The sequence below is a fragment of the Lotus japonicus genome, chromosome 4, assembly GCF_012489685.1.
Source record: "Lotus japonicus ecotype B-129 chromosome 4, LjGifu_v1.2".
Classification (NCBI taxonomy): Eukaryota; Viridiplantae; Streptophyta; class Magnoliopsida; order Fabales; family Fabaceae; genus Lotus; species Lotus japonicus.
The window spans coordinates 8,552,668-8,563,566 of NC_080044.1; the positions used below are offsets into that span (position 1 = coordinate 8,552,668).

Sequence of the window (10,899 nt, forward strand, 5' to 3'; positions counted from 1 at the left end):
CACCTCATTTTTCAAACACTTCATTTCCATCTATTTTTATTTCTATCTCTCTCATCTTATCATCTATCACATCTCATATTTTCTCTCTCTTACTTTTTTTTTCCTTCCTATCTCTCTCCACCTCAAAAGAGAGGTGTGTATATATCATTACTCCTTACCCTAAAATGTAGCGACTGTGATTGAATGAAAGTTAAGCAGAAAATTGAGCATTTGGTCAACAATTTTCTTAGATTTTTCTTTCCTAGGGTTCTTAGCTGTTCTTGGTAGACCCATCACCTCTCTACCACAAAGTCGGACAAGTTGTAACTTGAAGACATTAGATTACAACTATTGAAAGCATACCTTCTGCTCCATCAGGGCTTATACAAATCAAGTTCGTTGTAGTATTCTTCCATTAAAAAAATAAAATTTAACATTATTTTAAAAAAATATCAAGGCACCATTATTTTGCATGGAGGAGAATTTGATTTGAAGTTTTGTTCATATTACTATAGGAGCATAAACATATTCCCAACAAAATTACACGTAATATATGGCAGGATGACACACTTTCATATTTCAGCTACCCGACTGCAGAGTTGAAAAGAGTAAAGACACATCTATCGCTCTGCCATCAAAATTGCCATGGACTTTTCCCACCACTTGGAGTGACCAGCGAAGAACTAAATTATCTTTTATCATCAAAATTGCGACAGAAAAACTTTAGCATAGACAGATATCACTACCACAAAGAAAAGGAAAACAAGAAACAAAAAAGAAAGCAAAATAGTATTTTCTAATACTAGAACCAACCCCCCTGACTGCTGAAGCTTAAGCATAACTAGTGAACCACATAAGAACAACTGTTTCACCTTACAGTGACATATAGCAATGGACTCAAAAAAAAAAAAAAACACTGAATTATGAACTATTCAACAGATCTCCAAATAGATTGCCGGTAATGGATTCACGATAATGCTCCTTGCTGAGTTCAGAGTAGTACTTCCCTGTCATGAATCCAGCTGAATGGAATTGTTGATGTTTCCTTCACTCTTGCTGCAGCTCTCTCCTCCAGCCTTCGGATTCTTGGTGGCAGCCCACAAACGTACTCCTGAGCCTTCCGTCCCTCGCCTGACAGTCCAGTTATCTGCTCCACCTTCCACCTCCCGACTAGAAACTCGAGTATATCAGCGTAGTCCCTGGCAGTGTAGACCCCGATACGCTGGGCTACGGAAGAGTAGTTGTCAAACAGGTTATCATCTCGGCCATCGTACATCAGGTGTGCTGGCATAGCAATTTTCTTCTTCATCATGTCAGCAAATGCCATGACTGTTCCATCAGGATCAATCTCAAACAGCTTTTCCACAATCTTGGTGTAGGCGGTCTCGTGGCGTTTCTCATCAGCGGCGATCAGACCACAGATCTGAGCCAGCTTTATATCACCATGCTCCTTAGCATGCCTGGCCGTGTTTCCGTGGGAAATAAAGGTCGCCCTCTCTTGAAATGAAGTGTAGATGAAACCAAGGTAGGGGCTGTTCTCAGTTCGAGGATCCTACAATCAATTTCGATCAGTTAAAAAGGAAAAAATAAATAAAATTAAACAGAACAACAATCAAGTATAAAACTTCAAGAAAAGTAGGATCTCAATCTTGAAATTCCCTCCAAGCAGATCCTTCAATAGTTTCAAGACATCACCCACGTGTACATGAGTTTTGCTGATACGGACATATTAATGCATCTGAATGCATTAGTCTATAAAATGTGCATTTTCTGCACCACCCACCCCAATCCAAATTAACCATGAAGGGTCTCTGGATTATATTGACTGTAATATCTAAATACAAGTGCCTTTGAAATTTGCATGATTGTGTGAATCATTATGAAACTAACTACAATAGCTGAAAATTAAGATCATGAATAGATATATAGGGACTTACCATTCCAGACCCAATCAGGTACTGAATTGTCTTCTCAATTTGTCTCATATCAACACGTCCACACAAGTAAAGATATTTGTTAAGCAGATCACCGTGTCTATTTTCTTCAGCAGTCCATGCCCTTGTCCAAACTCCCCACGGAGTAGGGCTGGCCCCTGTTTCATCACGAACGCCGTCCAAAGTGTTAAGCATTGTTTGGTAAGTAGGAAGGGCTTCTTCCGTGATCATGTCCCCAACCAGAACAACAAAGTAATCATCTGGAATCTCCTTTGCTCTCTCTCTCAGTTCCCTCACTTGCTCTTCAAATCCATCAGCGGAAGCATCAGGTAGAAAATCCTGTGGTTGCCAGCATTTTTCTACCGGTTTAAGGTGAACCAAGATGTTCTCCTCAGCCCAACCCTCAAGAGATTTGAAAATCTCAATCTTCTGTGGTGGCATAGAGTGGGTTACTTGAACATGCACTTCTCTGGGAGGCGTAAAAGGCTTCTTGATGCTTTCTACCTCTCTGCAAAAGAAATTCAACTGACTTTCAGAGCAATAACACAACACCACCATTTGGAATGATCATGAACTGGTAAAACTGATTTTTAGTGTAAACCGTATTGTTCATGAACCCAAGATGTCATACACTTACATTAACGCAAATAGCACAGACAAAAGCAAAAAAAGGACAACTTTACAGAACATACAGCTCTGTGCAGCAGCCTAAATCATGCCTATGTCACTCAACTCACCAGAAAAACCCAGCAAACAACAAACCAATTTTAATACACCCATTTTTATGCAACAAATTGTATCAACTCCAAAAAGATGCTCATAAGAAATAGCAAGTATGGATTAAAATTGCGATCTGCAATCACAATTGCAGCCCCAATATCAAGGTTTTTACAAGTCTCTGCAACCTCAATGGGACCACAATTGATCAGCCGCACTTGTCCCGGATTTCAAGCATCCAATTCAAAACCATGATAGCAAGTTAGTAATATTCATCAAAATCATATTTGCATAGATTACAGACAAAGAAGCAAAGACTGCATATCAAATCAAGTAAAAGGACTTCAAAACCCAGAAAACCCAGAAAGTTCCTGTTAACAATTAAGGAAGAAATGGATAAGTTTACTATACATACACTCAGGTTGGAGCTAAGGAAGAAAAAGAAGAATTTCAACAATGAATGAAGATTAAAGCCACCAAGGAATACCAAACCATCAACCAAAAGAACTTATAAATTATTTTAAAAACAAACTCAAAGTGGGGGCCAAAATTTAGGTGAGCTTGTTAAGAATATAGAGAAAATTTGAGAAAAGGAAAGTGAAATTGTTAAATATTATGGTGACACAAACACGTTCCAGCCTCGTGTTATCTGCATAATCAATCATAAATATCTAAACCAAACAAACCATCCTAAATCCTCACCAACCAGAACAAGAAAAAGACATGCAAGCCAAAAATAAACAACAAGAAGCAAAGGAAGAAGCTTGAATGCAAATCGAACCACCTCAACCATCACAATACCAAACCAGAAATGCGGGCCAAAAAACATTAATTGAACACATCAAAATATCTCAAAATCATGTCAATTTCAAGACAAACACAGGAAAATCGCGAGTCGCTTTCGCTGTTTTCAGCTCTGATTCCATGCATCACAAAACCCAAAATCAATTAAATTAAAATAAAAATAAAAATAAAAATTGAAGGTGTGCGGAGAAAACAATGAGAATAGTGAAAAACTCAGATCAAAGATTGAGAATGGAATTGAAGATGCGAGTGAATGTGTGATGTGAGATAGAAATGAAATGAAACCTAAATTGGAAAAAAAGGGAAGAGAAAGAGGTGGTTAGGGATCTGACTTGGAACCAGAGCGGAGGGTGGAAGCCATGACGAACTTGGGGGATCTGAGGGAAGCAATCTGAGGGAGTGCCATGAAGGATGAGGTTTGTGTGGGGAGAGGGTTCATTCTGAGAGCCATTGTTGTTGTTGCTGGTTCTTCCTCTGTTGATGATGCTTCTTCTTCTTCTTCTTCTTCTGGTTCTGGTGGTGTTGGATTGATTCTGTTACAAAAGGGGTTTAGGGTTGATGATGATGAGAGGAGAAACAGAGAGATGTGAGGGATTGAATGAGAGTGAAAGGGTTGAGAGAATGGAGGAAGAGAGGGAGACAGAGAGGAGAGTGTTGTTTGTATGTTTGCGATGTGAGGGAGACGCAAATGGGGAACGGACAGCCACTAATGAATGGTTTATGTTTGTGTTTATGTGCAACCAGTCCAAGGGTACAACTGTCATTTCCACGTCTCGATTCTACTCAAAAAAAATAGTAAAGTACTACATTTTTTCCCGATGTTAATTTAGGTATCATCTAAGTGGATAACCAAACTACTACGTTAACTCACTTGATATAAAGATAAACTAACTTTGTTCTACAGAACATCTTCATTTTTAGCATCATAACTTTTGGTTCTTAACGTTATTCATGTCGACTTGCAATTCTTAAGCAACCGATATAGATTTTGCTACAACCACGAGTTCTTAATTTTGAGTTCTTGACACTATTCATCTGATTCCAAAACGCTACATTGTTTATATATTTTATTTTCATAAAGTAATAAAACAAAACTCATAAAACGATAAAACAATCTGGATGAGAGAATTTTTTCTCATAGCATCACTTGCTCTATTAGTTGCAACGGATAGGTTGTGTAGGAGAAATACATAGGGAGATAAGCCTACAAAGATTTATCTTAGTTCACCCCAATCTAGGCTACATCTAGCCATTGGTTTCCACTAATACTTTCAATGTAACGAGTATTAGTATTAGCAGGACTTCTATTTCAACAAGTATTACCTGAGACTTCTCCCAACAAGAATTATTTATTAAGCCTCTCTAGGTTCACCCAGTATTATTTAATCAACTTCTCCAGATTCAACAAGTATTCTTTCACTAGTCTCTCTAAAATCCTTCAATTGAAACAAGTTGGAATTCTACTTTGATTTTCTCATTCTGAGAGGATAATAGATACTTGGTAACTCATATACTCCTTTTCTAAGGTGCTTATAATTTTATTTGATTTGCAGACTTATGAGTATTTACAAGACAAAAGGATTGAGTTGAGTACTACATTGATTTTCTCTCTATAACTAGCAAATATAATCAAGGTAAATATAATCCATATCCTCCTCTTCTTCTTTTTCATTGATTTTCTCTCTATATCTATAGTAGATATAATCAAGGTAAATATTCAATCTATATCCTCCTTTGTCGAGTATTTGATTTTTTTGTTATGCTTACACTTTGTTCTATTTTTCTTTTGTCATACTTCTTCCTCCTACCTCTCTCGAAGACAATTCTTTCTCTTTTTTCTCGAGTATGCATTGGCGTGTGTACACAAGCACACCTTATTCCTGATCTGTTTTTCTTTATTTATATTCTCATTTTGCAAAATGGTCATTGCAAGTGAAACATGTGGTTTCAAGTGTATTTGCAAAATGCAAGTGAAAAGAAGAATACATTGGAAAAATAGGTAAAATGGAGCAAAAAGGGAAAGATGCCATGTTGAAGAGGAAGCACGACTGTGCTCAATGAAATTCAAGCTTCACGGCCATGTCAACTCCAAGATTTCTCGTGGCTGATTTTGAAGTGTCCATGATCGTGCTTCTTAAGTGGCACGACCATGCATGCCTTTCGGTTGTCTCCATAGAGGTCACAAAGCAAAACTCAGATAAGACTACCACAAGCTGAAGAAGAAGGAGAGAGAACAAAAGCATACAAGACTCATCTTTCGTTTACTTTTATATGATGTTAGCTACTAGGGAATATGTGATATATGCTTTTATTTTCATAAGTAGCTAAATCCCTTCACTGGAGGTTGCAATGTACGATAGGATTTGAACTTCGTTGTTTTTATTTATGTTATATCAATTTATTATATTTGTGTTTTCTATTTATGTCTTAAATTCATACAAATTAATTAATAGTAGGTTGATTTACACTTGGCGGAGAATTAGCCTATAAAAAATTAAAGCGGATTAAGTATAAGGAATTAGTTTTGGTGAGCTTTCCTCGGGAAGGTATTAGGATTAGTTCTTGTATACTTTCAATTAGCCTAGGATTCAGTAGTGAAATATACCTTAGGTAATTTCTTTGTTTTAATCTTAATTAAGAAACCACACATGCATGAAAGTTGTGTAGGTACGTAGTATGCTTAGGTAAGTTGTTTAGGTATAACCTGTAAGCATAAAACTTCATAAAATATTTATATGACATTAGAACACCAATACTTACTTGTTGAATACATGATTTTGGGGAGAATGGTTACCGTTCTTTGATCCAACAATGAACGTCGTTCTTTGATCCAACAATGAACGTCAGCCACAGTTACTTGACTACAAGTTATTAGGTCTTCCTCTGTATCTCACATTTCCTTTCACAGCTATTAATGAAGTAAGTTGTGTAGCCAGATTAGATCAGTGATTACAGAGGGAACCTAACAAATATATATTTAACCGTAATCTCATAGGTTAAGGCCTACACTACAATACACACTAATCAGTACAAATATCCATACCCAAATAAATTGATCATTTAAATGAATAAGTTGGTTTACATATGCACCAAACTTCTTTGTTCTCGAGGCTTGATTCTGATTCTCTATCTTATTTTCTTTCTTTCGTGTTCACAAACAACACCCACCCACTTTTCAAATATTATTTTTCTAAACTATGAACTCACCCCTAGAGGTAGTTTGTTTCTTTGTCCGTTGAGTTCGATAATTGGGACTTCACAATCTTATATTACTTGAATAATAGAGTGTACTTGCTCCGAATGCGTGCGTTGTTTTTAGTCGAAACAAGTTTTGGCGCCTTTATTGGGGATCGACTAGAATTAAAATTATATATAACATCATCATTCATCAAGTTACTAAATACGTACAGTATGAGAAAAGAATAAAATTAAACGAAACGTACAATAGCTGAAAAAGTGTCACAGGAGTATCACATTTTGTTTTTAAAAATAGATTATAGTACTCTTGCTACTTCTTATAAATGTTAATTGTTAGAAATTAGGATATGATAATCCTGGATAACTTCGAAGAATCGTGTTCGTACACTTTCCGAACAAAGTATTTCGACCCTATTCTTGCCTGGGTTCACGAAATCCTTGTTGGGATAATTCTGAAGAGCAATCTGCTTCAGGCAAATGAAGAACATATCAAGAATGTAGAGAGATATCGGTTTTGTTTTACTGTGTTTTAAACTGAAGGCCAAATGACTCCTTTATAATTAAGGAGTTTGTTTCAGAAATTGGGAAAAAACGGTTAATAAAACCGAAGGCCAAATGACTCCAGCCAGGGGTTCCGCCCCTTGGAACCCCGCAATCTAATCGCGGTCGATTATGCGTTGGCTCAACAAGCGTGCACTCCGCACTACCCTAACTCGTTTCCGAGCTTAACGCATAATCGCATCGGCCTTCAATAAATCACATTACTACTAAAATCCATTGATGATACTAAAATCACCAACATTAATCGTGTGTGTGTGCTTCATTGCTCCTCAAATAACCACACCATCATTTTCCTGTAGAGTTGGTGTGAAATTCAGAGAATGCTTCTCACAATTCAAAACAGCAATAGACTCCGACCAAAGAATGAAACATATGCATTAAATTATTTGTTTTCCGTTAACCCCGAGGTTCTTCAAATTAGTATATACTCCTACATGATACAACGATCCAAGTATATAAATGATGTAGAATTTCGTGCATAGCTTATAAGCCACATGACTTAGATTTCATATCAGCAATAAGTGAAACGGATGGAATTGAGAGGTTCTATATCGTTAAAACCTAAGTAGCGTGAAGAGGGTGTAGAAATTTTCATATACAAGTTTTTTTTAGTTTAACTACGTCTGCTTTGGTAATTCTATTCGACCCGATCGAGTGTGACAAAGATTAGAGGGTTCTCAAAATTGCGTTTTATAGAGATTGAATTTTCGACTTCAAGAGTTCAAATAACCACTTTTTACACAAATTTAATTTGTATAACTTGTGCTGGCTACATTAATATTAAATAAATAAACAAATTAGAAACTGTTGTACTTTGTTTTTCTACCAAAAAATTACTTATTTAAATTTCTCTATTTAATATTATTATTTTTTAAATAATAATAAGGTGTTGATTACTTATTAGTTCCATCTATCCTACTGATATAAATAAATCAATTAAGTTTGTAAAAGAATTTATCCTAGCTAGAGTGGTCTCAATGTCTCATTATAAAGCATATCACGTGTAGTTCATGCAAAGGGAAATGGACGGTATTCATTTTAATGAAAAAGAAAACAATTGTATTTAATTGATATTAAGCGAGTTAGGTAAGAGAATATGATATTGAAAATAACAGCTTCCTTTCTCCGATGATAAATTAAACGCAGCATTGTATAGCGCGGCATGTGCCTTTTATTGGACGACTCACTCTTCATTCTGAAAATAGTGTTTCCTTTTAAGAATTAAACTTACATCTTCTTTATGTATGACTAGTTTAAATGATCAAAATGTTCAATATCGTCGGATGTCATTTAGATTAAATGTTTCAACTACATTTCATATCAGACTCTACAAATACATGCTTTATTGTTTTTTAGTTACAAGAGAAAGATACGTGTTTTATTGTTTGATCATTGTTTATTCTAATTTTTGGTAAGTAAATGAGAATCAAATAATCAATTTTGATGACTGGATTTGAGTCTTCTTGGCCTTGAATCCTCAAATCCTTATCTATAGCCTTATATAAGAAGGAATTGCATCTAGGACATAACATTCATTTTTGCTCAGTCAACTTGCATCTTGTTAGGAATTCAATCAAACTTTCCTCAGTCTTAGGATAAACTTCCTTCACCCCACTTTGGTATAGCTCGATGGTTGATTCCGCCATCTTAACATCAAGTGTTTTAGCAAGCTTCGAAATTTGTATCTGAGGTAGCTTTTCAATAATGTTAAAATCAGAACCATCAGCAATGTCAACCATCATAATACTGACTGATACGACGTAGTTGGTGTTTCCAACCTTCAATAAGGCCTGAATCAATCTTCATTGTCATCTTTTCTTTTTCTTCAAACTTCAGTTTTCCTTCTTTGATCAATTTTTGGAAAAAAAAAATGAAATAGAGACCATTACTTGTCAAATGACTGAACACATTACGGAACACTTAGCATTTCTATTCTTGTCGAAGTTTCTATTTTTGCAAAGCCTTAAATATTCGCAAACATAAGGAGGCTTAGGTTTCACTTTAGAAAAATTAACCTCATTCTCCTCAAAATCTTCATTTTCATCACAGAAAAATTGTTTACTTCGACTCACATTATCACTTTCAATGTAAGAATTCTTTTCTTTGGCAGGTATTTTGGTATTGTTAAGCCAAAATTACAAGCATTACAATTATCGACACCATGGTGCAAAAAGTGGTTTCTCGACAGAAGGGGTTGGGCGAAGCCGGCAACTCAGCACACGATGTCCCTCAAAGACAAGTTAGTAAAAGCCATAACTCGACACACTCAGAAGATGAAGAAATCTCGATCATCTTAATGGAAGGGGCAGTTACCGAATAACAAGCGATTACAAGCACGTGCGTACACCCACGATGCCACGAATAGCAACGGTTGCCCGCGACTCAGAACCATCCACGTGGCAATAGAGTCACGTGCGCGAAGACCATCGGCTAAACGTGGGGTATGGCGCCAAAATTCAAAACCCACGAAGCCATCGTGCATCCAAGGAAAACCGCCAAGAACATGGGCAGAAAGAACAATATAAATAGAGGAAGCAGCAGCAGAAGAAAAAGGTTCCCAACTAAAAACTCTGAAAATTCACCAAAAGCTCCAAACGTCCGCATCAATGAGACTTCGAGAGCAGAACGTGATGATGGAGGAGTATGTTGCAGAACCAACGTTTTAATTTCCTTGTATTTCAGTTTGTTAATTCCCAGTTCTTATGTGTAACTTGTTTTGTCGAAATTTGCTTTCATGCTATTTTAAGTTTGCTTGACTGTTTTGTAATCGATTCATACTCAATAAAGTCCAGTTTCGTTTGAGTTGTTTATTATTGTCGAGAATACACTCGCTCACACACTACACTTTGGCAAAGCGTTTTCTCAAAAGGACCCCGAATCTAAACTTCCTTTAGTCGAACTAAGAGGATATTTGTTTACCAAAAATCCGTGTAAACAAATTGGCACGCCCAGTGGGACCGTTTTTGTGAAAACTAAGTTTTACAGAAGCGTTTTGTGTGTTTTGTTTGCTGCATGCTATTTGGTATTTGCTACTTGCCTTGATTGTGATTTATATGCACCTGAGAAGTGGTAAGACTTTGAGTATGACAAGTAATCGAGGAAGAACCTCCCCCCAAGGATCTAACGTGGGTAATCAGAGTAGCCCTGGGGGAAGTAGCGGTAACAATAATGAAGAAGTGTCTACTGGAATGGGGTATGGCACCACTATGCCAACCCAGAATGTAGCAATTTCTGCAGTTGCAGAAATGCCTGTATCTACATCAGTACAGGCACAAATTGTTCCAACAGTTACGAGGGAAAACATGCCTTATGGTATGCCTACGTCTATGATGCAAGGCATACAAGGCACGTATTCGACGTTCCCTGAAAATGTTCCTCCATTCGGCATACCCCCTTTTGGGGCAAATGGAACAATGCTAAATTTGGGGAGTCGAGTTAGCCCTTCTATTCCTGGATCTAGTTCACAAATTTATTTATCTACAGGTATGAATAATGGTTCACTTCAAGCCATTAGGCAGCAAGTAGATGATAGTAACCATGAAATGGTTAATATGCTATCTCGACAGATAGGTGAGCTAATCAACCCTGTGCTCCAAAATAATAATGCCAATAATCAGCATTTGGCACGACAGATGGATCGTTTGGCGACAGCCCTGGGGGCACCAGTCGAAATCCAACCGGCACCAGGGATTAACCAAATCCCGTT

At 36.8% G+C, this 10,899-nt stretch overlaps 1 protein-coding gene across 2 annotated transcripts; it reads right to left on the reverse strand.

The window, feature by feature from the left end:
- Nucleotides 1-648: 648 nt before the first annotated feature.
- Nucleotides 649-4,140, reverse strand: LOC130710763 (stearoyl-[acyl-carrier-protein] 9-desaturase, chloroplastic). 2 transcript variants are annotated; one of them, XM_057560115.1, is made up of 3 exons: nt 3,767-4,140; nt 1,917-2,421; nt 649-1,531 (listed from the first exon to the last, which is right to left on the reverse strand). In XM_057560115.1, exons 1-3 carry the CDS (start codon nt 3,883-3,885, stop codon nt 971-973), a joined length of 1,185 nt encoding a protein of 394 aa, XP_057416098.1. In that variant the 5' UTR covers nt 3,886-4,140; the 3' UTR covers nt 649-970. The 2 variants fall into 2 exon arrangements, with proteins under 2 accessions (XP_057416098.1, XP_057416099.1); XM_057560116.1 differs by lacking the exon at nt 3,767-4,140 and adding an exon at nt 3,046-3,463.
- Between the last annotated feature and the right edge of the window lie 6,759 nt (nt 4,141-10,899).

Excerpts from the sequence above, each read along its gene's own strand:
- LOC130710763 (XM_057560115.1), bottom strand. The coding sequence starts at position 3,885 with ATGGCTCTCAGAATGAACCCTCTCCCCACACAAACCTCATCCTTCATG. Across the intron at positions 2,422-3,766 it reads ACCCTCCGCTCTGGTTCCAA|AGAGGTAGAAAGCATCAAGA; the intron begins GTCAGATCCCTA and ends TTTCTTTTGCAG. Across the intron at positions 1,532-1,916 it reads ACCTGATTGGGTCTGGAATG|GATCCTCGAACTGAGAACAG; the intron begins GTAAGTCCCTAT and ends AATTGATTGTAG.